General features: G+C 45.9%; 3 protein-coding genes across 3 annotated transcripts in view; 1 reads left to right on the forward strand and 2 right to left on the reverse strand.

The window, feature by feature from the left end:
- The window catches only part of ccdc102a (coiled-coil domain containing 102A), a gene marked incomplete in the record, with an annotated part of 28832 nt that extends 15309 nt beyond the window's left edge, over positions 1 to 13523 (reverse strand). The window contains 1 exon segment of the mRNA XM_067249269.1: positions 13395 to 13523.
- A 1639-nt stretch (positions 13524 to 15162) lies between these two features.
- Positions 15163 to 16507, reverse strand: mcee (methylmalonyl CoA epimerase). The gene is made up of 3 exons (XM_067249320.1): positions 16458 to 16507; positions 15600 to 15946; positions 15163 to 15380 (listed from the first exon to the last, which is right to left on the reverse strand). Exons 1-3 carry the CDS (start codon positions 16483 to 16485, stop codon positions 15228 to 15230), a joined length of 528 nt encoding a protein of 175 aa, XP_067105421.1. The 5' UTR covers positions 16486 to 16507; the 3' UTR covers positions 15163 to 15227.
- Positions 16508 to 16589: 82 nt separating this feature from the next.
- On the forward strand, positions 16590 to 20878 carry mphosph10 (M-phase phosphoprotein 10 (U3 small nucleolar ribonucleoprotein)). The gene is made up of 11 exons (XM_067249085.1): positions 16590 to 16678; positions 16908 to 17532; positions 17659 to 17831; positions 17953 to 18148; positions 18259 to 18400; positions 18968 to 19035; positions 19219 to 19356; positions 19584 to 19694; positions 19960 to 20067; positions 20242 to 20472; positions 20605 to 20878. The coding sequence occupies exons 1-11, from the start codon at positions 16590 to 16592 to the stop codon at positions 20752 to 20754; spliced, it is 2031 nt and encodes a 676-aa protein (XP_067105186.1). The 3' UTR covers positions 20755 to 20878.
- The last annotated feature ends 6363 nt before the right edge of the window (positions 20879 to 27241 follow it).

Raw genomic sequence — 27241 nt, forward strand, 5'->3', positions numbered from 1 at the left:
TAATTAACTCTGATGCTAATCTACATAAAGCTAATGGCACAGCATCATGCCGCTGGGCTCTATGGGCCTCCAGACACAAGCCGTCTTCCAATTTCACCAGTTATCAGAGTTGTCTCCTTCTATTCCTGCCCCTCTCTACCTCTCTGTCTCTTTGTCCTTTCTCCTGGCTCTCTATGCCCTGTCCTCTACAGTGTATCACTGTATCATCCTGTCACTGTTCATAGGACAGAAATCCTCTGGACAGCTGGCACAACCCTGGGAACATCCCGAAATAGAACACACACACGCCCAGTCACCCTCGAGACCACAGTCATTTCACTGGATAATACAACTGTACTACTGCAAAAGAGGTTACTGAGAACACATCCGTCTATGACACCAATAACCTGGATATCTCCTGATGGAAGACTGGAGAAGAGGGAGGTGGGGAGATGGGAGGGGAGTGAGAGGGCGAGAGAAGGAGGAGATGAGAGTTTCTGAGAGCAGCAGATGGCAGAGGTTTCCCCTCTGGTGATAAAAACACACAGGCTGGCTGGCTGGCTGGCTGATTTACTGCCAAGTCGGCCTACCATCAGCCGTGTGTACACACACACAAACACACACACATTCACACAACAACCCAAGTGATTTACTCTCAGTTCCATTGGTAGGGAAAAGGAGAAGCTGTTGAATAGGACAAGAGATGGAAAGGGAGGGGGAGACAGATAGATGTGGCATGTGTGAGGACCAGGTTTACGTAAACATGTAGGAATGTGTGAATGAATGTGTGAGTCACTGGAGCCAGTGGCAACAGGACCATCATGAGGAAACACGGAAGCTGTCTTAATTTCAACACCATGTTCTATCACTTCCAGGACCTTGGACCATGTGTGTGTGTTTGTAGTCTGAGTTTGTACTGTATCATTGATAGATGAAGTGACAGTTTTCCCCCTCTGCTGAGATCAAACGGAGCATGTTTGGCACCAGTCGCCCCAGAACCAGAGTTCTGGCCAGCTCTGTTCTCAGGGATCGACACCAGCGGAGGGAAATAGCACAGATCATGTGACCCGTGAAAGAGACCCTGGCAGGAAGGAACACAAGCCCATGCCATGCTGCAGAAAGAAGTTGTGTGTGTGTTTGTGTGGTGTGTGTGTGTGTGTGTATGTGTGTGAAGGAGAAGGAGAAAGAGAGAGACAGAGATATAGTCAAAGAGAGTGAGAGAAAGAGAGAGATTTTTTGATTTCTAAAAGTCTTTATTGGCCAGTCAAAACTGTCAGATACCGAGCAGTTACCCCACCCTGGACAAGAAAACCTACATAATCACATTGATGCAGGATAGCGGAGAGAGAGAGATAGAAAGAGAGAGAGAGAGAGAGAGAGAGAGAGAGAGAGAGAGAGAGAGAGAGAGAGAGAGAGAGAGAGAGAGAGAGAGAGAGAGAGAGAGAGAGAGAGAGAGAGAGAGAGAGAGAGAGAAACTGAGTTACACTAAAGAGATAAAGAGATAGTTACTCCCTCCAGGCTCCTCCAGGCTACCATTCACCTCAGTATTAATGAATCAATCAGTGAACAGGGTACTGGGGTGCTACAGTGCTGCTGCATGAACAGAACAGAACTCCTGCTCATCTGTTCAAAAACCGCATTAGCAAGAACAGGCATGCTCCACAGAGCACATCAATATCTCTCTCTCACACACACACACACACACACACACACACACACACACAAAGAGTCTCTCTTTCTCAATCTCTAAATCATTTACTCACTCATATGCAAGTACACACACATACGCACACACATGCACAGACAAACACACACACTCACGATGCACCTTCTCCCCACCCTTCCCTTCATGTGAGAGCAACACGCCTACCAGGAATCCACTTGTTTGAATGACTATTCCCTCACTCACACACACACTACCTTTCCTCCTGTCTTCTCATTTTAACTTCACTGTATTCCCAGTACTGCACCAAATGGTGTTTGGAAATCTCTCTCTGTCTCTCTATCTCTGTCCCTTACCATTCCCCTCTCCCCCCCCCCTTCCTTCTCCCTCTCTCCTGCCATCCCTCCAAAGCTCATAAACCCCTCGACCCCCTATTGGGTAATAAACTCATTGACAGGCACATCTGTCCTGTGACCTCGTGCTCGGCCTGGGCTGGGCCACAAACACGCCCAACAGCAATCAAGCAGCAGCGGGCCAGTAGGGAGGGAAACCCCGAGTGTTCCGAACGACACGTGTCATTTCGCCCATCTCCCGACACGCATCATCCGTCCGTCCCGCCACAAACTTCTTTCCCCTTTAATTGTGTCATCCTTTACTTCCGACATCCCTCCACCTCTCCTTCTCCTGGGATTCTCGTTCTCCCCGTCAGATTCACGCCGTTCACACGCGCACACACATACACAAACTCCACAGAGGCCAGGCCCGAAACTCAAGTAAAGCTCCCTCTCCCTCATGCACACCCAGAACTCAGGACTGCTTATCTGGCTAAGATTACAGTAGAGTCAAGGCCTGCTTAGACGTCAGAGTCATGTGGGTTTGTAGTCAGGGTTACACACACACACACACACACACACACAAGTGGGGATACATATAAGCCTACAGAGAGGTATGTATATATGCCTCTCCCCTTAACAGCTCCTGGTTTCAACCATGAGACCCAGTATAGGGGTCTGACATTTTTATGACACAGGTGTAAACCAAAATTGGAAAATAAAAACACACACCAAACACACACACAGAGAAGGACATCTCAGGGTTAAAGGGTTGTTGGAGCAGTGTGAGAGATGCTGCATGTCTACAGTAAGTACAAGGAGAGGGGAGGGAGTGTGTGGGAATGTGGTGAGAGCTGATTGTAGCAGAGCTCTTTCACAGGATTTCCTCAATCACACACTGAAAACCTTTCAGTGAGAAGCAGCTCTTAGCTGGTCTGGTCTGGAGCTCTCTGAGGTCGGGGAGGGGGGGTGGAGGGCGACCATGGTTTGACCACAACCCTCCTCCTACTCCTGAGAGCACCCAGGCCTGGACCGTATCTCAGGGGCAGGTCTTGGGTTCTAGAACGGTTCCCCCAACCGCATGAGTCAGCTGGGCGGGAATGCAGGAGTCCACCGAGTCTGGTTAGAACTTGGTGTAACCATGGAGACTGGTTAGGCCCTGGTGTAACCGTGGAGACTGATTAGGACCTGGTGTAACCACGGAGACTTGTTAGGATCCGGTGTAACCATGGAATTATACTTGTTAAATCAGTGTGTTACTTAAGTTTAATGATCTGGAATCTGCATCCATCCTACATTTAAGACGGATTCAATTTAAAGTTTTCAACTTTTGAAAGCAAGCCAGAGACATTTGTGAACATGAAAGGTTTGCAGAACAGGAAAAAACAGATACCAAAGATTCGTAAACAGAGTCTGGCGCACAACTCTTCTCATCAAAGACCCCAAACACACACACACACACACACACATCCTAGTCCCAGACACACGCACTAGACTGACTCATAACTCTGTCAGCCTCTCCTCCTTTGTCCTCCTCCTGTGGCTCCTTTCTCCTCTCTGGAGGGCAGAGTCCCAGCTTGAGGAACGTTCAGGAGTTCAGAGGGCAGGTATGAGAGAGTAAGCAGGAAAGCCTGAGGACAGGGAACAACTAACACAAGTTAACACAAGCTAATACAAGCTAACATAAAATACCACAACCTCACACAAGCTAGCACGACTTAACAAAAGCTAACAAGCTAACACGATCGGAAACAGGCAAACAAAAGCCAACAAAAAGGAGAACATTCTAACACCAATGTTTCTGGACTGACATCTGCTTGTGAAACTGCCCCCCCCCCCTCTGTAATGACTGGTAGTGCTGGTGATCAGAGGACAAAGCAGGGGAGGCCAGCTGAGGTTGTTTGCCAGACCCAGGAATGGACTAGTCCTGAGACTTCTCTGCTCTAATATGTATCTGTCAATCCCAGCTGACTGAGAACCCCATCTTCCTGCTCTTACCCAAGACCCAAAGACAGCTCAACATGTCCTTTCATCACAAATTCCTTTCTTAAAGCTTGTTATTATGGTTACACAATGTTAACAGTGAATCTACAGTAGTTTCCTGCACACTGTCTGTCTCTGAAGCAGAAAGACTCATTTTCCCAGAGGGCTCTGGTGTTGAGTGACTGGTGAGGGGTCTCTGTCTGCCATGTGTAATAGTACTGAAGATTCCTGAACTATGACTCACCGGACAAACACACACGCACGTGCGTGCGTACACACACACGCACGCACCCACACAAACACATCCTGTTGTCACGGCGGACAGAAACCTACACCCATTCACACTCGTTATAACATAAACGCTGTCCTGTTTTTGAATGCACATACTAAACAGAACACACACATACTGTATACAAATATGCTAAGTCCCGTCCTCTCCACTCAGTGGGAGGTGGCTGAGGATGACAGCAGATTAGCAGGTTGAGGATGACATTCTAACCCTGGTGCTAAACTGCCAGACAGGAAGTGTGAAATGCTCTTTTCTTTCTCCCTGGTTCTCCCACCATCATTCCTCAGCCTGTTCTCACAGAGCTTCTTTACACACAGGGAGACGAGAGAGGGAGCAGGGTGGGATTTACAGAGAGAGGGAAGGATAAACGAATGGAAAAAGACTTGCACGCTAGTTCTAGACCTGGGCTACAGTATGGAGTTTCATAATGTATGACATGTACCCTCACATGGGCGCAATCTTGGTTTGTACAGAGTACAGCCAGTTAACTCATAAATAAAATGCGATAAACTAATTCTCTCTCTCTCTCTCTCTCTCTCGTACACACAAGGAGAAATACACAAACAAACCTACAGTACACACTAACACACATACACACACATTAACACACACACACACAAAACCATGACTCAGGTCCTTGTAACTACTAACAGCCTGTTATCAGCCACATTAAAGGTCTCTTTAACAAGATCAAAGACCTGAGCAGGAGAGCAGAGCTGCAGTGAAATTTCAACCGAATTCACAGGCAAGCAAGCAGAGCATAAACTAGGTCTAATTAAAACAGTACAACTGCAGACATAGGCATGTGTCTAGTTCACACACTTACGCAAAGACCCATACACACAAGAAGGCAGTCCTGTGCAACCTGCACAGTAGTGCGTATTCAGCAGCACAGCAGGACCTGGGCTAATTATATGTGCACAAGACTGTGTGATGACATTTATTCTGTGTGTGCGTCCGTTCACATCTGATGCATTTGTTTCAGTGTGACCTGGCTCCGCCTCCGGCTCAGGGTCGTATTTCTGTCGAGCTAGATGTCCATCCCAGGACAGCTAGCAGGCGTTGCAGAATCAGATAGCCCTAATTTATTCAGGAGCACAGGCTCAGCCAGGCAGTGATGGAGGGATGGAGGGATGAAAGAGAAAGGAGGTGTAGAATGTCACTGCTTGTTTCTCAAGCCTGCTGGTGAAGCTGAAGAATAGAGGGAGGACCATTGAGGTGGAAGGATAGATTGGAGGTATAAATAGAGGGAAGGATGGAGGGATGTAAATAAGTTTGGATGGCAGATTTTGCTAAAGTTGAGCTAAAACAGGAACAGGTCCACAGGGCTGAAAGCTTCAAAGACTCAGAAACAAATGAATTCATAATTCAGCATAATTACCAGCACTAGAGGTAAATCAATGTAGTACAGAAGTTCCATGGAATAGACACAGGGATGCAGCAGAACTGCTGAGGAGCTGAGAAATGCAGGCTGGAGTGAGACAGGCAGGGCAGGGTGAGACAGGCAGGGCAGGGTGAGACAGGCAGGGCAGGGTGAGACAGACAGGGCACGGTGAGACAGACAGGGCACGGTGAGACAGGCAGGGTGAGACAGACAGGGCAGGGTGAGACAGGCAGGGTGAGACAGGCAGGGCAGGGTGAGACAGGCAGGGTGAGACAGGCAGGGTGAGACAGGCAGGCCCGGGTGAGACAGGGGCAGAGTGAGACAGGCAGGGCAGGGTTAGACAGGCAGGGTGAGACAGGCAGGGCAGGGTAAGACAGGCAGGGTAGGGTGAGACAGGCAGTTCAGGGTGAGATAGACAGGCTCACCATGCACAACTAGTCAGAGCCACAACATGGCTTTGACTGCCAGTAAGAAAGAGAGGAAGGACAGGAGATCTTACTTTACACAAGTTGTTTGTATCGCCATTAATCAGCTAAAGCTTACAACCTCACACACTCAAACACACATGAGTAACTGAAGTGATATATCCAGGCCATCTGGCCAACTGTCCAGACCTGGGTCGACAGGGTGACAGAAGGCCCAAGACTGAGCTGTGCCCCCACCCCCCCCAACACACACACACATATGCACACACATACACACACACTCCTACAAGCAGACAAATAGCATTAGTCAGACACACTGATTCTGCCTCATGGGGAGTGTTAGTGTTGTTCACCAACAGTATAAACTCTGCTCATAAACATGTGTGTGTGTGTGTGTGTGTTAAAGCCCCCTCTCTCTCTCTAAAGAGCTATTAATTACACAGTTTAAAGGTCAAGTCAATTAATTGTTTATGCAGACAGGTGTGAAAGAGGAGGGAGACTGTAATGGAGAGAGGGTGCTGAAAAAGAGAGACAAAGTGTGTCTTTGCGTTGCGTGTGTGTGTGTGTGTGTGTGTGTGTGTGTGTGTGTGTGTGTGTGTGTGTGTGTGTGTGTGTGTGAGAGAGAGAGAGAGAGGGAGAGAGGAAGAGCTAAAAAGAGAGAGAGAAATGTAAAAATAAAAGGAACATGTTCGAAGCAAATGAGAGAAGGGGAATTGCAGGAAGTAGAACATGATGGAGAGAAACTGATGAAGACTGCTAGTCGCAAGACCAATAAAGAGAAATCTATTATGTTAAAAGCTATAGCTGCAGAATGGACACATTAACATTTACTGTAGCAAGTTAGTGTAATAAACCAAGTCCTTCAAGGTAAACAGGTATACCTTGTTATAATGGAGCTGTTAGTATGAAACATTGTCAACTTATACAATGGTGCTATTAGACCCTGGGCAGATTTAGGATTGGTGTCTGTTGGTGTTTGAAACGTGTTTGGGGCAAATAAAAGGGCCAGCTGTTTGGGGCAAATCATTGAGGCAGGTCTTTGGGGTAGATAGATGGTGGCAAGTTTTAAGGGACTATAATAGGGGCAGGTCTTCAGAACAGGTTTTTGGAGCAGGTATTTGCAGTATAGTGAGTGAGAGGTGTTTAGTGACTGTATTTATACTACAGTACCACTACTGAGCAGTATAGATTTAAGCTGTCTCTTGGTATCGATCACTCTGAGATTTGCTAAGACTATGTTTCAGCTTCTGTCAGACAGATGGAGAGAGAGAGAGAGAGAGAGAGAGAGAGAGAGAGAGAGAGAGAGAGAGAGAGAGAGAGAGAGAGAGAGAGAGAGAGAGAGAGAGAGAGAGAGATGGAAAAAGAGACAGCAAGTGGTGTAAGTATATGACACCTTCACACCACATAGGGAAAGGATGCTGATTCAAAGAGGACTCTAAGAGAACCTCTTGGTTTGGATATTACCAACAATCAGAGTTGTGACTTGGACAGGGGTCCAGGCCTATTAGCAAGGCATCATGGGTAAGGATTTTCTGGTGTTGAGGCGGGGGTAATTGGGCGTTAAAGCCCAGTAAATCTGTCAGCTAATGGGTTGCGGGGTGGAGCGGGGCGAGGGGGCAACAGCATCAGACGATATGACAGACTTTTTCTAGGGGGACAGATTTGACTGTCGCGCCTGCTGCCAAAAACAGAGGAAGAGAAATGGGCAATTCCACAAACAATTCCAGCCTCTAAACCTCTTTGAGCACTGGAGCAGAGCGGAGAGGAAAGGTTCAACAGGCAGAGGACTGGGCCATTAGCTAGACCTACACAATTATAGAATCCAATAGTTCCAAAGAGGGCTTTGCACCTCCTTCATAACATTAGAAAATGATCATTTTCATCATCTTAGATATCTATCTCTCTTCCCCGAAATCTCTCCTAGTCTGACTCTCTTTTCCCCTCACACACACCAAGGAAGCAGAGCACCCATAAAAGACATCATACCAGAATTTATGGGCTCATATAATATCAGTATTTTTTGGCGATGTTAAGACACCACATACTATCAGACCAAGGCCAGTGGTAGCACTGGCTTCTGGTAGGAGAATTATCTCTTCAAATCCACCAGAAAACTGATACAGTATTTTAAACTTGGGTTTATTGTTCACTTTACAAGACTGGCATGTACAATAAGCTCCTCAATCAGACACATGTACACATTACACCCACACAAACACACACACACACTTCTTAAACACAGACCACAGCCACCAGTAGTAGCTGTGATGGCTACATCTGGCTAACTGCTTACAGAGGGCCAGGGAGAGACCGTTGACGTCACCCAGCGGTCCAGCCCTAGCAGGAAGGTCACATGCTGACTTACGGCCACTTCCTGTGGATAGCATTGACATGCATTCACACACAGATACTCTTTCCTGTGTTCTTATACAACAAAGTTCCCATTCTATTTTCCTCAGACCAGAAAATAAGTTACTCTGACAAGCTCACGTGTAAACGCAGCACACACACAGAGAAACAAAATATTTTTGCATCGACAAACACTCAAGATTGCCCGATAGTGAAGCTCCATTGACAGATAGACTACCAGACCAAAGTCATTCCTCTCCTTAGCCAAACACACACGAACTGCCAACTGTAGTTAAAAAAGCTTAAATAAACAACACTAAACAACACTGCATTCACATCCATTTAGTATATATTTAGACGAGGCTGAATGAAATGAGTACCGAATGCTGCTGCACCAAGGTCTCAATCTGCACACCCAACACTGCGAACCCCGTGAGATGAAGCCCCTGGCATGGATAGTCAGTCTCTGTCATCAGGTTGGTGTGTGTGTGTGTGTGTGTGTGTGTGCCTGAGGCCATAGCCACAGCAGTCAGGGTCAACCAGTGTGCAGCTCCCTGCTTGGCCCTGTGATCCCTGCTGTAACAGCCAAGCCTGGAGATGCCAGAACATTCCTCTCATCTGAATAAAACAACAGATATGTCTCCATTCTCCTATTGTTTCATATTCTATCCTTGTACATCTCTCCTCTCCTTTTCTTCTTTCCCTCTTTTTCATTCCTGTTCCCTCCCCTCCCCTCTGCTCTTCTCCTCGCCCTCCTCCTCTCCTTCCCTCTCCTGTTCCCTCCCCTCCTCTGCTCCTCTCCTCACCCTCTTCCTCTCTCCTGTCTTCTCCTCTCTGCTTCTCTCCTCACCCTCCTCCTCTCCACCTCTCTCCTGTCTCCTCCCCTCCTCTCTCCTCCGCTCCTTTCCTCACCCTCCTCCTCCCCTCCTTTCTCCTGTTCCCTCCTCCTCTCTGCTCCGCACCTCCTCCTCTCTCCTGTCCCCTCCTCTCCTTTCTGCTCCTTACCCTCACCCTTCTCCTCTCCTCTCCAATGCTGAACTGAGCAGATCCCACTAGATTCTGGCCCCAGCTTCTACGTGAATAAACAAAAACTGTTGTGGAAAGGCCCTTTCATTCTGTTCCAAGTGTGTGTGGTGTGTGTGTGCTATGTGTGAGAGAGAGAGTGGTGGAAGAGGGGGAATGTGTATGTAGGGAGTATTGTTTCAGAAACTCTAACCCTACTAAAACAGATTATGTTACATTGCAATGGTGTGTTACTGTCACAGTAATGATATCACCTATGAATTCAAATGATGACTAACATTAGCCACGGTCAGAATTGAGAAGGACCTGATTGACAACAGAAATCAGGTTGGTAAAAGAGAAACCAGACTTGACTGACTCTTCCTTTCTGGTGGTATCTGACAGTCAAAGATGGACAGAACCCTGGTTGACAGCAGTTAAATCCCGCAAAATGTAAAAGAGAGAGAGAAAGAGGGAGAAAGAAAGAGGGTGGAGGAAGAGAAAAAGGGAGAACACGAGGGAGAAAAGATAAAAAGGAGAGGGGGGTTGAAAGAAGAGCAAACAGTCTTGACAGGGTTAAGGGTTGGGTGTGGGAGAATGGAATGTGTTTAGCCAGAATGACTGTAGGTACACTGTCAATGTGGCATGTAGGCTATGTGCCATTTCTTCTTGATTGCACCAAAATAAACAGACAGTATTTATCCTCGAAAATTCACTAAGAGGGTGGTACGTCTATGACCAGCCATGGTACCATTCAACTACTAACAGTATACAATGTGCTATATTTGAGCTCAGCGTAGCAGTCGAGAGGGTGGAGAGAAAAAGAGGATGTTGATATTCCACACAGGAAAAAAGACAAAGGGGAGTTCTACTCCAAGCCAAAGATTCAGGCTACATATAGCCAACCACACACAGACACACACACACTGTCTGCACGCGCTCACAAGCAGATGGGTCTCTTCCCCTTCCGAAAAGTCTGTGTTGCCATGACAACAATACTCAGGACTCATTCGCCAATCCGTGTGTATGTGTGTGTGGGTGTGAGTGTGTATGCCGTGTGTGTAAGAAAAAGAGATACAGAGAGATGCCCAGCTGAGATGTTAATAATCCCAGCGTGTCTGTCTGATTGTCAAGCTGACCGCTGCATCAGCTAGGTAGCCCTGTGCCAGACCCAGCGCATCTTAGAGATGGAAGAGAGGTTTGACCCAGATGTGGGTCAGATGTGTAGGAGGGTGAATCATCACCATAATGGGGGAAACTGGACAGGAGAAGGACACTATTAACTTTAAAAAAAAATCATTACTACAGAAATCTTCGACTGGAGTAGGTAATATCTATTCCACAGGTACATGTTCTGAGTCAGTGTAGCCAGGATATCAGTGGACCATTGTTTCCCCCTACACCATGGTGAGAAGGAGACAGGAGGAGAGAGGGAGAAGACATAGAGAAGAGAGGGAGACAGGAGGAGAGAGGGAGAAGACAGAGAGAAGAGAGGGAGACAGGAGGAGAGAGGGAGAAGACAGAGAGGAGAGAGGGAGAAGACAGAGAGAAGAGAGCGAGACAGGAGGAGAGAGGGAGAAGACATAGAGAAGAGAGGGAGACAGGAGGACAGGAGCACACAGGAAGAGATGACAGAGAAGGAGGCGAGTGATGAAGACACAAGGGGGGAAGTGATGACATCAGCAAGGCTTCAGTTTCCAGATGTGAGATTTCAGAACTTTGATCTATCCAGAACAGGCTGCCCATTCTGGAAAAATAGTAGATCCAGTAGGTCTACACTGCACACAGGCTCCTTGACGATGAATAGTAGATCCAGTAGGTCTACACTGCACACAGGCTCCTTGACGATGAATAGTAGATCCAGTAGGTCTACACTGCACAGAGGCTCCTTGATGATGAATAGTAGATCCAGTAGGTCTACACTGCACAGAGGCTCCTTGACGATGAATAGTAGATCCAGTAGGTCTACACTGCACAGAGGCTCCTTGACGATGAATAGTAGATCCAGTAGGTCTACACTGCACAGAGGCTCCTTGATGATGAATAGTAGATCCAGTAGGTCTACACTGCACAGAGGCTCCTTGACGATGAATAGTAGATCCAGTAGGTCTACACTGCACAGAGGCTCCTTGACGATGAATAGTAGATCCAGTAGGTCTACACTGCACAGAGGCTCCTTGACGATGAATAGTAGATCCAGTAGGTCTACACTGCACAGAGGCTCCTTGACGATGAATAGTAGATCCAGTAGGTCTACACTGCACAGAGGCTCCTTGATGATGAATAGTAGATCCAGTAGGTCTACACTGCACAGAGGCTCCTTGACGATGAATAGTAGATCCAGTAGGTCTACACTGCACAGAGGCTCCTTGACGATGAATAGTAGATCCAGTAGATCTACACTGCACACAGGCTCCTTGACGATGAATAGTAGATCCAGTAGATCTACACTGCACACAGGCACCTTGACGATGAATAGTAGATCCAGTAGGTCTACACTGCACACAGGCACCTTGACGATGGGAAGACTCCTTCTTTTAATATGGACTCTCTGGAGTCCGCCAGTGTGTGTGCCCTTGTTATGCAATGCACAAGAGCAACCAGACAACCATACAGTTTCTGTCCAACTTTCTTTCTTTTTTTTTAAGAAAAAAAGATTGTCTCTCGGAAGATAATGCTTTAGCCAATTTGAAGACATGGGCTAAACCTCTGAGCCAAAAGCCACAACATTTGCTGTGATGGTGTGCAGTGTGAGCAGCAAGGACGCCACTCGGTCCAAAGCCACCATGTTAAACCCTAGGACACGCTTCCATCTTGTCTTAGAAGGGCTTCGTGTATAAGGGCTCAGACGATATTAAGAGGTCATTCCCGATAACCCAAATCACATCTTCACATCTAACTTTCTCACTGAAAAGGAAGACACTCTCTCTTTAGTTATTCCAGAAACCCGATCAGTGGTTCTGATTGGATGAGATCCCTCCCAAGGTCTAAAGCACACCATCTGTTTTCCTGTAGACATGGGTGTCTGTCTGTCTGTGTCTCCACCCAGCTGTAAACCCACCCAGTTCTCCTCCCAAAACATTGATAACAGGGCCAGACGTGAGTGTATAACCCAGCTAGCACCCCACTATACACTTATAGGCAGCAGTGTTATCACACACTCATGTCATGGTAAAAAGGGGTACTTTAAGCAAAAAGGCTTCCACCACAGTAGGGTATGCTAAGTCGTAGCCTTTGCTAGAAAACAATTGTAGCATATTAAATAGTAGCCTACCCCTAATCCTAAAGAATCAAACGTCCGTGTTATTACCAAGGAATAACCATTTTACTGGGGCGTTGCAAATCGTCTTTGAAGTCGATGTGTGTCCCCCCAAAAAACTGAACAAACACCCGTTTTACTCTATCACCAATAGACAGAATCACTGCAACATAACGGTCTGCTGTCTGGACAGTGGCAGACATTTGGTTGTTGCTTTACTTCAGCTTTCAACTCCATTCATTCTACAAAGACTTACGCCACCACACCAGAGCACACTAGAAATGTGAATAGGAATTCTGAATCATTGTTGTACATGCATAATAAACATTTGTTTAAGTTGTTTAAATATAACTCTAAACTTTTACTAAAACACCCCCTATTGGTTGTTTGGTCAATGAACAGAGTTCTATTGTATCAACTTTGGATGTATCGCAAGAGCCTTAAACACCATGTTTAGCAACAATGTGCCCACATTGCCAAGTTTGTCCAACAAGTAACGTAGGGATTGTTCTCCAGTCTGCATTAGGCTATTAAACTACACAGACAGTTTATTTGTCAACTTTCAACTCATGCACACTCAAGGACATTCAGGAAACCAACGGGATTTTCCTGCATGGAATTCTGCCGTGTTGTCTGTCATTTGACACCCTTGCCATCAAGCTGCTTTCAAGTGAAACTAGCTGTCCGCTGCAGAGTACAATAGTAGAATAGATCATAACGCACACGCACCTTGAAAATTGCGAGATTCCTGTCTTTTTATAAGGTTTCTCTGAAATCCGACTCGCTAGTATTCCTGTCTCAGACACAGTCGTCCCGTTTTGCTTTCTGGAGGAATTTTTGCCTGGGATTCGGAGGCATCGCTCGTGGAACAGAAGACTTGGAGTGAAAAGGGGCGGGACTCCTGTGTGAACAGAAGGCGGCGCTTCAGAGCATCCATCAACTGACAGCAGAAGTTGCTGAAAACGCTGATCAATAAATGTCCTCCTCACCTCCAGACACTTAATTGTACACTACAAAGACAAAATCACGGTTACGCACTTAATCGTTGTGATTGCAGTTAATATCTTGTTTGCATCAGTGGTAGGCCTACCAATGTTGAACTGCCTTCCTCATCGTATAGCTTATTGTTAACCTTAACAGTCAGTGGTCGAGATACGATCAGCATTAACATAATGTAGCCTAGCTAAAAATGTGTGAAAAGGTCTACGAAATTTAAGGTAATAAGGACGGCAACAATGTTGTCAAAAGGTAATACATGTCCAAGGTCAGACACGCATTTCACACGATTCTTACATTCATTCGAATCCTCCTCAACACTGTCTTGCAATTGGAAAGTGTTATGAATAGTCAGGATGTTTGGGATTTGTATATTTTCATGAGTATCTTGCTTTATTTGAAACGTTTAGAATCTGTCTCAAGTTCAGTGTTAAGTTGTTTTACCTCCTCTCCAGTCTCACATCTTAAATGAAAGGCACTGTTGTCTCTTAAACTAACACTCAGCATGGGGCGCCTGATACATAAAAAACTGCTGGAGTTGATAGATGATGACAGGCATGGATGACTCTGTACACACCCACACACACATACCCACGCACACACTTATAGCCACTCACAAGAGAACAGAGAGCCGGCTGCCTGCCAAAGTAACTCTGTCTTTCCTCATCTCTGGGAGCCTGTCCATCACTGCGCTCTTCTGTGAGTCAGCCAATAAGGTGTGTGTGTGTGTGTGTGTGTGTGAGAGAGAAAGACAGAGAGAGAGAGAGAGAGAGAGAGACAGAGAGAGAGAGAGAGAGAGAGAGAGAGAGAGAGAGAGAGAGAGAGAATGGGGTGTGGGAGGTGCTGAGCAGTAAGTGAAACCAGAGGAATAGTCCATGCTGGACCAGACAGATATATTGTTTTTTCTTTAAAGGCACAGTTCACTGCTTTCATCCTCAGCCAAATCCTCAGGCAACCAGGAACTGACCAGTGATGTCTTGTCAGTGGAAAATTGATTTATTTAACTATTACAGTAAGCTGTTTATCTGTCTTAACTACAAAAATGTGTTCGTTTGTACTGGGATTTGTGAAAACGTGTAAACGGTCAGAATAAAAAACAACAAAAAACAGGATGTGGTTATAGCAAGGTCAAAAACACTATTAAACCATGTATTCAGAACACAGTCAGAGGTAGGCAAATCTTTATGCCATAGAAAAACAACTACGTTTACGGCAGAAAAACACCAGAAAATATCATCAACAGTAAATCAATACAAGGTCCCACATCTCTCCATTAAAACCCACGTTCACAGTATAATGCAAAACCAAAAGCAATCGATAGCATATATAAACTGTAGAAAGTGAAATGGCACAGTTAATTTCCTAGCCAGAGCTACAGAGTTTCTGAAGTAGCTACAGGTGCTCATGCAACAGATGAAACCAAACAGTGTTTTCTGCACCTACACAGGACCAACAGACAGACAGACACACTTTCAGTGTTAAAGTTAACAATTCCAGGCCATTTGATGTTCATAAAAAAGTATTTTTATTGAAATTTGTTGTTTGAATATAGCTATATTTGAACACTCAAGCTTGTTCCAGCTCCACCAGTACCCCGTCACAGTCTTTAGGGTGCAGGAACATGACTGGTTTGCCATGAGCTCCTATCCTTGGTTCTGCTGAGAGCGTCCTGATCTTCTGGGCCTTCAGGTGCACAATGGCAGCATTTATGTCATCCACCTAGAACACAAGACAAAGACAATGAATCACAATGTAACATTTGCCAGTACTATACTCATAAATCACTCATTGTTTCACGTGCCACTTCATTCATTTACTGTTAAAGTGGAGTGAGCAACAAATTATTAAGTCATTTGTTTCTGAACATGCATGGTTTATTAGTACACGATCAAGAACAAATTGTGAAAGTCGGGATGAAGAGAACATATAGCCTATCACCTCTATGCAAATGTGATGCATTCCTCCAGCCTTGTTCTTCTGAAGGAAGCCAGCAATGGGACTCTTCTCTCCTAGAGGGTGCAGCAGCTCCAGCTTGGTGTTCCCCAACTCCACAAACACTGTGTAGACGCCATGCTCAGGCAGGGGCACCTTGTCACTGACCCGAGCCCCAAGTACATCCCTGTACAGAGCAGTGGCCTTCTCCATGTCAGGAACAGCGATGGCTACGTGGTTCAATCTGCCTAGCTTCCATACTGACCCTGGGACTCCTTGGCAGAGTGGAGTGGTTGTTGAGTGGGATCTCAGCAAAGGCAAAGTGTGACGGGCACACTTGGAAAGACCTGTAACTGAAGATACGCTGATTAATTTATTACAGATCAATCTTAGATATATATAATGATTATTATCACAGTTCTCAGAGCAGGCTAAGACAGGCTTTGTTTGAGAATGGAGGCATTATGTTTGCTTGATAACATGGTTTAGTCACAACAGCCGCTAGTGGACGCTGTTGGCAGCTTTGGAGACCTTAGAGACGACTGTTATTATGGGCTCTTTGGGTTACTCAATTCAACTTAACTTGAATCAAGTTGAGCATCTCTGCCAAGGATCACAGTCAAATAAAGAGAACATTATAAAGCAAGAGGAACAACCGATGAGATAAGACGTTGCAAACAAAGAGGTACTGTATATGTGTGGCACGTCGAGGATGGCTCCTGTCAAAATAGCAGGTGAACGTCTGGTATTGTTACCTTAGGTACTTAACTAACGTTTATACTCGCCCGTTACATTGGCATAAGTATGCTTTCCAAAGCAAATATGTACATATTAGAGCATAGAAGAAAGAAGTGGATCTCTTACTTGCAACCTTCAACACGGACGCAGCCATATTTTCGAAGAGCTGTGTGACGCTACCCGGAACTATATAGCAATGAAAAGTGTTTCCGGTGGGACATATTTACACGATACACATAGGTCTCCATGTGAGACAGAATGATGGCTAACGGGGATGTCGGCAACACGTTGCATGGGTGTTCAACAATCTTAAGTATCAACACTGTCCATCCAGAACAATTTCTAAGGTAAGTTCGACATGTCGAAGGTTAGCTTCATGGCTACAGCGATGAGCAAGACTTGTTTCCGTACTCGGGTATTTGGTGCTGATAGCTTAGCTTGCTAATGCTCGCGAACGTTAGCTTACAGCCAGCAGACAATTTTGCTACTGCGAGCTTCAACGATCACTCGCCTTCTACCTGGTATGTCTGATACTTGCGGCTTTAAACTGTGTTGTGTGTGCTCTTGTCTCAACAGTGTTCAGGATGCTGCCGCAGCTGAGTTCACCTGTCTTACTAAGGCCCTGTATGACCTGCAGAAAGGGCAGGAGTCTGCGGACTGCCGAGGAAGCCCGCTGGACCAGCTCGTGGTGGAGAACTTTGACGAAGAACAGATATGGCAAGAGCTCGAACTCCAGAACTCTGCTGTGCTGAAGCACTTTGAGACTGCAGTCCAACAGGCTGTCTCTGATGACACGCTGAGTATCGTAGAGGAAGAGGAGGGCGATGAGGTGGAGAGGTGTATGGGCGATGAGGAAGAGGCAGGCAGTTCCAAATCACTGTTGGCTGACAATGCAGAGAATATTACAGACGACGACTCAGATGTAAATTTTGATGTAGACACCTTGGAAAAAAAGGTTCAACAAAAGAAACAGCCTGCGAAGAAACCATCCAAACAGCTGGGTGTTCCGTCTGAAGTGGACGACAGGTTCTTCAAGTTGTCAGAGATGGAGTCCTTCCTGGATGATATGGACAAGCGGGAGGGTAAGGAGGGTGTGGGGGGAGAGGACGTTGATTACTTCCAGGACCTACCCTCTGGGGACGAGGAGGAGGACCTGAACTTTGAAAACTTGCCCCCCAAGAAACACAACAAAAAGAGCATGGTATGTGTTTTTGTTGAGATTCTAATATTATAATTTATGTTTTTATCAAGTTCATATAAATCTGCTTCCGAAAAATAATAATTGTATTGGGTCTTTTTAAATGATTACTGTTTTATTTGATTGCAGGTAAAAAGCTCCAGGAATCTGAAGTACAAGGATTTCTTTGACACGGTGGATGGTGCACCAGCCAAGACAGATGACATGTCAGAAGACGAGGACAGCATGGACGGCATGCAGGAGGGAGAGGAAGAAGAAGAGGAGGATGATGAGGAGGATGAGGACGATGATGATGAGGACGAGTAAGGGCTCAGATTTTGTGGTAGTAAAATACAAGTTGCTAGACATCCTTTTCTTGTCCCTCTATATTTCCTCCGACATTGTCAGGTTTTGACCATCTAACATGTGGCTGGGCTTTTGTAGGGACTTCATAGAGGACGGGGAGGATGAAGAAGGGCGGCAAGCGAAGGAGGCGCTGAAGAAAGTGTCCTTTGACCTCCCAGAGGATGAGGATGAGGAGGAGAGTGAGGGAGAGGACATGCAAGACATATTTGGAGGAAAGGCTCAAAAAGCATTGAATCCGGAGCCCAAGTCGTCCTTTGAGAAGAGACAAGAGAAGGTCTGTACAAGACATTGTCCCTGACAACCTGCTCTTCTGTATCAAGATGGAGAGTCTGTAGTTTAACCCCGTTTGTCATTATCAAGTGTAACACCCCATCCTTCTCCCAGATGAGTGATAGGATTGATGAGCTGGAGAAGGCGGCTCTGGGAGACAAGCCCTGGCAGCTGACCGGAGAGGTGTCGGCCCAGACCCGCCCAGAGAACAGCATGCTGGAGGAGGACGTGGAGTTCGACCAGGCCTCCAGGAGGGGTAACTGTTTCTTTGTATATATCGATTCAAGCCTAGGAGAGCCAAACAAATGAAGTCTGTGTATAGATTTCTTTATAGAAAGATTATGTTTTTGGCGTAGGTATGCCTCACCTGTATATGGGTGTGTATCTCTGTAAAAAAGGTGTCATCCATGTCGATCAATCATGTTGGGTACCTGCTTGTTTCTTCATGTTGGGTACCTGCCTGTTTCTTCATGTTGGGTACCTTCTTGTTTCTTCATGTTGGGTACCTGCCTGTTTCTTCATGTTGGGTACCTGCTTGTTTCTTCATGTTGGGTACCTTCTTGTTTCTTCATGTTGGGTACCTGCTTGTTTCTTCATGTTGGGTACCTGCTTGTTTCTTCATGTTGGGTACCTGCTTGTTTCTTCATGTTGGGTACCTGCTTGTTTCTTCATGTTGGGTACCTGCTTGTTTCTTCATGTTGGGTACCTGCTTGTTTCTTCATGTTGGGTACCTGCTTGTTTCTTCATGTTGGGTACCTGCTTGTTTCTTCATGTTGGGTACCTTCTTGTTTCTTCATGTTGGGTACCTGCTTGTTTCTTCCAGCTCCTGCTGTCACAGAGGAGACCACACTACAGCTAGAAGACATCATCAAACAGAGAATCAAAGACAAGGCAAGTACACAGACTCTTGACTGTTGTTATCGACACCTAGTCTAGAACTGAGAAGCCCTTTCACAACCTTCGAGTCCAGAGTCTACTTAGAACCAAAGCAGGTGTTGTGATACACAGTATCCCCCTGTACCTGGTCCTCTGGTTTCCCTGTGGCTTCTGTCTAAGGTCTGACCCGTGTCTCAGGTGTGGGACGACGTGGTCCGGAAGGAGAAACCCAAGGAGGAGGTGTTTGAGTACAAGAAGAGACTGACTCTGGACCATGAGAAGAGCAAGCTGAGTCTGGCCCAGGTTTACGAGCAAGAGTACCTCAAGAAGACACAGGTGAGTCCAGTCGTGTGCAACAATGCAGTTATAATTCACGCGTTTGCCTTTTTGCCCTAACTCTTCAAAGTTAATGATGCCTTTTTCAACCCCCCCCCCCCCCCCCAACTCTGAATGAGAAGCTTTACATTAACACTGCCCATGACAGCAACTCAGAAACACACACGTCCCTATACCATGTTGTGGTTGGTGTTCTATCTCTGACGTTGTTAGTTTCCTGTCCACAGACCAAGACAGAGGAGGAGGAGAGCCCGGCCCATGTAGAGATCCAGAAGCTGATGGACACTCTGTTCCTGAAGCTGGATGCTCTCTCCAACTTCCACTTTACACCCAAGCCTGTGAGTTTTTAAAGGATCAATCGTGGTTTTGATTCACAATGGATGTAAATATCCAGTTGGATAAAATATTTATTTGGAAGGGCCTGTATAGATGGTGTACTGATGTCATTGACTATCTATAACTCTTCTAAAGGTGTGATAAAGGTCAGGGTTATGAGATACTTAGCTGAGTGTCTGATATTGGGTGGAATTTTCTCCTCAAAATGCTACATTAGATTGTATAGAATGGTGGTATTAATATGTGTGTGTGTGGTGTGTCCTTCAGCCTGTACCAGAGGTGAAGGTGGTGTCTAACATGCCATCCATCACTATGGAGGAGGTGGCTCCTGTCAGTGCCAGTGATGCCACCCTGTTGGCCCCAGAGGAAGTCAAGGTGGGTCACCATGAGCTCAAAATTATCCATGAAGAGATTAAATCTGTGTGTGTGTGTGAGCCCATGTCTCTGTTTATGTTCATGGTCTGTGTGTGTGTGTGGTGTTTAGTTGGATCACGTGTTGTGTGATTCACCAGCTGTCACGTGACTATCAATGTTGTCTCTCTTCCTCAGGAGAAGAACAAGGCGGGCGACATGCTGGGAGACTCTGAGAAGACCTCCACAGACAAGAAACGAGAGAGACGCAAGAAGAAGGTGGTGAAGCGTCTGAAGATCAAGGACAAGGAGAGGAGACAGAAGCTGAAGGAGGCCAGCCAGTCTGGGGAGAACAGGAAGATCTCCAAGGCAGAGGTGGCCGAAAACCTGAAGAAACTCACCAAAGGTGGCAAAGCAACGTTGCTAAAGGTGAGTGTTCATTTACAATGTATTTGTACAAATGGGTCATTTATAGAATAAAGGTTGATACATTTGGAGTAGTATTTCTAGTATACAGACTGTTTGATGTTAATGTGTGTGTGTGTGTGTGTGTGTGTACAGGACGAGGGGAAGGACAAAGCCCTCCGGTCCTCCCAGGCCTTCTTCTCCCAGTTGCAGGATCAGGTGAAGAGCCAGATCAAAGGAGCCAAGGACCAGGCCTCAAAGAAGAAGAAGCACAAGGAACTCTCAGCCTCTAAACTCAAGCTGTAAAATCCATGTTTTGTTATACCGTCAATATTTCTTTGTACAGATTTTTTTTTAAGAGAAAAGGCTGCAATATATTACATTTTTTTCTGAATAATGTAATTGTCATTCAATAAATCAGATGATTCGATTTTTGGTCTGTCATACATGTATTATATCCTTTGTTTTTTTAAATAAATAAGTCTTAATACTGATATTAGATGCAATATAACGTTTTACCACTTGAGGTCCTCGTCTACCTTCATTTAAGTCGAGGCTTCCATCAAGGGGTTGTCGATGGAATGTGGCAAGCGGTCAATTAAATGAATATAACATAGGCCTACGTGTGTTTAAGTGAATTAAGATTGTTTAATTATAGGGAAACGGACACGAAAACAAAAAAATTAAAGCATTACTGAATGAATCCATCTACATTCATTGTAGGGGGCAGATCCATCCCATTCCGACTATGGACTCACGCACATTCTGCCGACATGAAATGAGTCTTGGTTGACCACTCCCCTTTATCAACCTAGCTGACAACATCTTAATAGAACATATTGTAGCTACACATTTACCGGGGCATTTATGTCAGAATTGGTACTTTCGGCGAGGATCCTTCACTGCCACGCTATATTAAAGTGCCGTCTTTTCGGCTTGGAAAGATTCGGGGTTCATTAGGGTCTTTCCAGTCCACGCACTTTTCCTTTTAAATCCTTGAAAGGGCGACAGCCCGTCGGCCAGCATGAAACGGATAACGGGAATGGCGAGGGATGAAACTTTAATAGAGATGAAGAGCGCGACGGAGTTCCAAATTGAAGGTAAAGTAGGCGAGGTTCAGACGAAGGTACTTTGCTTATGTGTTCTCACATTGGAAGCGTGTGGTTGGAACGTGGTTACAATGTGCTCAAAGCGATCTGATCTCAATTCAACCGGGATTCAAACAGACAATCCTCTTGTCTTGTAATCGTATCTATCATGCTATAAACCCAGTAACTTTTGAACATGCAGTTAGTTGATAAAGAGCTGCACGAATAAATCCCACGAGCTGTTACTGAAAGCATGCAATTGCTCGCAGCAATGTTAATAAGCGTACTTTTAGGAAATAGTGATGTAACACGTGTGGGATACTTTGTCCATCCCATTATAACCCCATGGAACGATTTGATTAAATACGTATATCATAGTCTAAACCAGGGGACGTCATGAGGACAATATCGGCCCAGTCAAAGCAGTTTTCGGCGAATTAACTGATATTCCAATAATGTATTCTAGCTCCATCTGCACTGCTTACTGGTACAATGTTGACACACTCAAATATTCACCCCCCACCCCACTACAATAGGCCTACTTGTAATAGCCTATATGATTTATATTGCGTGTGTTCACTATTCATGATTAAATGTGTTCCAGGTGTGATTCAAAGTCCTCATGATGGATGGCGCCAGTTGATGTTATTGTTGCTGACACTGGCTAGTCGTCACTTCTCTGCCCACCGTCCATCTATTCACAGAAATGAGGCTATTCCACACGTTAGTCTCTCATCAGTACACAGGAATGCTGCTTGCCATCACTGGGTCTGCAGCAAGGCCTCCCCTCTAAAGACAGCCCTGATTAGTACAGTGTAGATCACTCTGCTTGTTCTCCCTTGTTACTGCTAGGACTGTCCACAGCACAATAAATAGCATGAGTCTCAGCCTCCATCGACACACACTGGGAGTGAGGTGGCTGAGCGGTTAGGGTATCGGGCTAGTAATTAGAAGGTTGCTGGTTCAATCCCGGCTCTGCCAAATGACGTTGTGTCCTTGGGCAAGGCACTTCACCCTACTTGCCTAGGGGGAATGTCCCTATACTTACTTTAAGTCGCTCTGGATAAGAGCGTCTGCTAAATGTAAATGTACCCAACACATAAACTCTTTTCAAACTCCTCTCACTTTTCAGAGAGAGGGAAAATGACAATTAAGAAAGGGCCTGTAAGCATAATGGGAGTCATAGAATTGCAATATCTCCAAACCTGATTATCCATGAGTTCCGCAAGGAAAATATTCTTGAGCCATGAACTCATTAAGTTAATTAATGATGGTAGAGTCACCACGACCTTTACCGCAGTAGTTGTAATATAGAGAAATTATCCCAGTTTGCAGTGCATGGAGATGAATTGGAGAGCTTCACCATTAGGCCTCTCTCTGACCACACCCTGGTCTCTACAGTAGTCTCATCATGACCCTCGACACACCGTAACCAGCTTTCTACAGCTTCTGTGACGGATGTTTTTCTAACTGGGGTCATTGTTTCAACACCCTTTTAATAAAATCCTTGTGTTTTCATAGCGAGATTGTTTGGGGTTAGAATTGATGATCAATTATTCAAACAATTTCAGCATTATGAAACAAACAATCGTTTCTCACATACCACTAGAAATGAGTATGTTGTTGTTGAGTAATTCTCACATGACTACAAATAACAGTTTAACTTGAAACAGAAAGCTTGTCGAGATTACGTGTTTAGCAGGATAGAAGCTACAGTATGTAGAACAGCCTGAGGTAAATAACAGGGTAGCACTCTCTGAGGAGAAGACCTGTTTGTTCTTGTCCAGTGATAACGGTGACATTTAGTGAGGAGTAAACCGAGCAGGTTAATTTAATGACAATCTTTCCTTGGTTCCTTTGTGTCCCTTTCTGTTTAAATGTCTCAGTTAGTGCTCGTGTTAATGAGGGTTCCCTTGTTACTAAAGGCTGTCTGTGATGTTTACAGAGTAGCCTCTCCTTCCAGCAGCCTTGTCCAGGCTGTTATCAGCTCTGCCCAAACCGTCAGGCTCATGAAGGGGGTGGGGGAGTGGGGTGGGGGAGTGGGAGGGGGCTTGCCGGGAACCAGTTCCTCACCTCACCTCGTGTGTGTGTGTGTTTGTGTGTGTGGATTGCCTGGCTGACAGTTACCTAAGGACTTGGCTCAGCCTGCAGACGGCTCAGTGCAGCCAGGAGAATAAGTGATCTTTAAAGCCACTTAAGGGTTTTTTAATAATGACACATCTATGTCAGAATTGGTTCAATTTCATTGTAGTTATCAACTAATACTACAATCACTTTAACAATCACCTTTGTCTTCAACAGCAAAATGACAAACAAATTAAATACTATGTGGTTAGGATTTCTGTTGGAGCTCAATACAGAGTGCTAAACCACAGAGTAGGCTATGACTTACGATCTACACACTGACTACACTGAATACGCTCTATGTTGGAAGAGCTGTCAAAGTAGTGCTCACTAATGTGATGGTGAGAGGGGTGTAGTCCTCCACCTTCACTCTGTGTCCCCTGGTAACACCAGCTATTCATTACGCCTAAGTGCTATCAGCCTCAAGTTCCCTGGTCGGAGATTTACTGAGCGTGTGCGTGCAGTTCCCATTACCCCATTGGTCAACTTAGACACACAAACCAAGGCTAGCATGTACATCATGTCTTTTCATTTCAGCACTTACTCCACATAAGGCGATTAAATAAGAGTTTGTTCACTGAGGAAGTTTGGACCTCCTTGTTTGGAGCTCTGTCTGGGTTGGGAAGGAGGAGAGGGGGTGGGAGGGAGGGCGTTCAGCTTTGGCTCACTGTCTAGGGGAGGCCCGGCCGTTGCTATGGAAACTGGCTCTGTAATTGTAAGGTCTCTATGTCAGTTGGTCTATGCAGACAGGGAAGGGGAACGGCATCTGAATATAGACTGAGCTCTGCCTGGGACAACCCAGGGACAACCCTGGCGCAACCATGGGACAACGATGGGGAGGCCCCAGTAAGAGAGAGAGAGAGAAGGAGCTAGAGAAAGAAGGATCTAGAAAAAGAAAGAGAGAGAGAGAGAGGATAGGCAGAAAAAGAAGGAGGATACTTTCTGTGTGTGCATGAGTAGATAAAGTATGAGCTGTCCTATCTAGCCGCTCCATGACCTGCCAAGTGCCGGAGATCTGCTGTAGCATTGCTGCTCAGGCTTCCGGACGTCGTCAAGACCCTGGGCTCCACTGGGACTGTGGTATCCTGGAGATAAGGAGGAGGGCTCCAGTTCCTCAAGAAAGAAATAAGCAGCTATTGTGTACGCCGGAGGCGCTTCACACGCGCTGTTTATGAAAGCAAGTGGTTTTGTAGAAGTTTGATTCTCTCTGTGGCAGGTAATATGTCTTTCCACAGTCCTCTGGGGACAGTCAAGATGTCTCCTTTATTATCAATGTCTTTATTCATTATTCATTATGATATGCTTCATTTGTATAGGTTAGGAAGGAGGCTCAGCCTTTCCTCAAGGATTTTTTTTTTTGTCCGGCTGGAATGTTATTTTTAGTTTTGACTTCAGCTGTACTGAGAAGATAAAAATTTTAGCAACGAAAGGTCATTTCTACGTCCAAGTACAGTGATACCAGTGTGCTTGTACTGGAAGGCTTCCAGTTCCACTTGAACCTTAGAGCAGGACCTTGACCTCTGCTCCTGATCTGTCCCTCTGGTCAGGTGTCAGGTCGTAGGGGTCACATAGACCTGCAGAGCTGGACACAGATTGAGATCAGTCCAAAACAATGTCTTTGACTGTGTCTTTTTAAATGGAGAATGGTTTTGTAGGTCAACGTTCAGGCTAATGCGTGGTCAGTAAAGCGACTCCTAATCTTGTCTGATCGTATTTGTGATTTCCATGAGTGTGCACAATGTCCGCATTTCCTCAACTCAGTGGTGGAGAGGTCTCACTATTCGTAGTTTGACTCATCTGATGTGAGCAGCGTGACTCAGGTCTTGAGTTAAACAATGATGCTATTTATAGTCCCGGCTGCCTTGTGGGTCCTTCATTACAGTAAGCACAAACGTTTTCTTCTAAAATGTTGAAAGTTACAGTTGTCCTGCCTGACTGCAGCAACTCCACGTCAACAGGGCTGAGAACTACGACCACGCGTGGTTCTGTTTGGTACCATTGTTTTCCTGTGTAGGGACATGTGATTGTGGTGTTTGAGGGCAGCAGGGCAGCAGGGCAGGTGGGGCTCTCTAACAGGATCAGACTTGGTTTCTCTCGAACAGAATGAACAGCTCTGTTTGGGACACGTGGGCTACTGGTCTGCTGTCTTGTCTTGTGCACAGCTGACCGACTCCCTCTAACTCCCCAACTTGCTGTGTCTGCGTGTGTGTGTCGTCTAAAGATGGAGTGTGCCGTGCTGACTAACTGTTTGTATCTCCCGGACTTTCTCTGTGTGTGTGTATCTCCTCTAAAGAAGGAGTATGCCATGCTGACTAACTCTCCCTAACCTTCCCTAACTCTCTCTCTGTGTGTGGGTGTGTGTCTCCTCTAAAGATGGTGTGGATGTGTTGACTAACTATTTCCCTAACTTTCTGTGTGTGTGTGTGTGTCTCCTCTGAAGATGGTGTGGCCGTGCTGACTTCATTCAGGAAGACCCCCCTCTCCTCAGGTACGGCCAGGTCTGAGGCTTCATGTGACAGCTGTCTGGCCGAACCCTTCCTGTCATCCTCTTCCCCTCCTTCTGTCCTCCCCTCATCCCAAGCTCTCCTACTTTTGATCGACTTTTATTTTCCCTTTTCTCCTCTTTACCTCTCATTTTGTCCTATTGTCTTTCTCTTGTTTGCATCTCTTCTCCTCTGCTGCTGTCATAGTGTGTTACTGCTGCTGTCATAGTGTGTTACTGCTGCTGTCATAGTGTGATACTGCTGGTGTCATAGTGTGTTACTGCTGGTGTCATAGTGTGTTACTGCTGCTGTCATAGTGTGTTACTGCTGCTGTCATAGTGTGTCACTGCTGCTGTCATAGTGTGTTACTGCTGGTGTCATAGTGTGTTACTGCTGGTGTCATAGTGTGTTACTGCTGGTGTCATAGTGTGTTACTGCTGCTGTCATAGTGTGTACCTGGACTTGCTCAGTCTTGTGTAGAATGCTGGCTGGCTTGTCTGGTGCTGGCTGGGCCTGGCTTGGGCTTGTCTGATCTTGCTGGAGTGTGCTGTTCTGAGTGAGTGCTGTGTGGTTTCTCTACCATCAACTCCTCTATGAAGCAAGACCCTGGCGAGCCTGTGTCCTTCCAGCCCGCTCTCTACCCTCCTCCCACACACCTATCACCCATTACCCCCCCACCCCCACTCACCTGTACTGCCTACACTTTACCCTGCTGTAGACTCGCTTGCTGTTGAAGAACTGTGCATTGTTAAATGAGCTTATTGTTCTCCATGTGGCACAGTGAAGAACATGATTAGCCTACACGTTCTTGCTGATTCACACTGTCATGTCAAGTACTGAAACTTAAGTGAAGTTGGTGTGTGTGTGTGTGTATGTGTGTGTGTGTTTCTAATGTTCAATTGTACACTGGTCTCTTTTTTAACTGATAAAGGATGAGTTTAATGTTCAGGAGAGATATTCACACCTACCTGGTCCAGGAGTGTTAGTACCAGGGGATGGTCTGGGCCAGATGATGTGTTCGTACAGGACAGCCTCCTTCATCAGGGGGTTAACAGTGTCACCTAGAGCAGTATGGAGCTGGCTGACTGGCTGGCTGGA

Source organism: Osmerus mordax, chromosome 13 (genome assembly GCF_038355195.1).
Source record: "Osmerus mordax isolate fOsmMor3 chromosome 13, fOsmMor3.pri, whole genome shotgun sequence".
In the NCBI taxonomy this organism is placed as follows: domain Eukaryota; kingdom Metazoa; phylum Chordata; class Actinopteri; order Osmeriformes; family Osmeridae; genus Osmerus; species Osmerus mordax.

Excerpts from the sequence above, each read along its gene's own strand:
- mphosph10 (XM_067249085.1), top strand. The coding sequence starts at position 16,590 with ATGATGGCTAACGGGGATGTCGGCAACACGTTGCATGGGTGTTCAACA. Across the intron at positions 17,832-17,952 it reads GACGATGATGATGAGGACGA|GGACTTCATAGAGGACGGGG; the intron begins GTAAGGGCTCAG and ends GGGCTTTTGTAG. Across the intron at positions 20,068-20,241 it reads TGGCCCCAGAGGAAGTCAAG|GAGAAGAACAAGGCGGGCGA; the intron begins GTGGGTCACCAT and ends TCTCTTCCTCAG.
- mcee (XM_067249320.1), bottom strand. The coding sequence starts at position 16,485 with ATGGCTGCGTCCGTGTTGAAGGTTGCAA. Across the intron at positions 15,947-16,457 it reads GTCCGTGTTGAAGGTTGCAA|TTACAGGTCTTTCCAAGTGT; the intron begins GTAAGAGATCCA and ends GCGTATCTTCAG. Across the intron at positions 15,381-15,599 it reads TGCATCACATTTGCATAGAG|GTGGATGACATAAATGCTGC; the intron begins GTGATAGGCTAT and ends CTTGTGTTCTAG.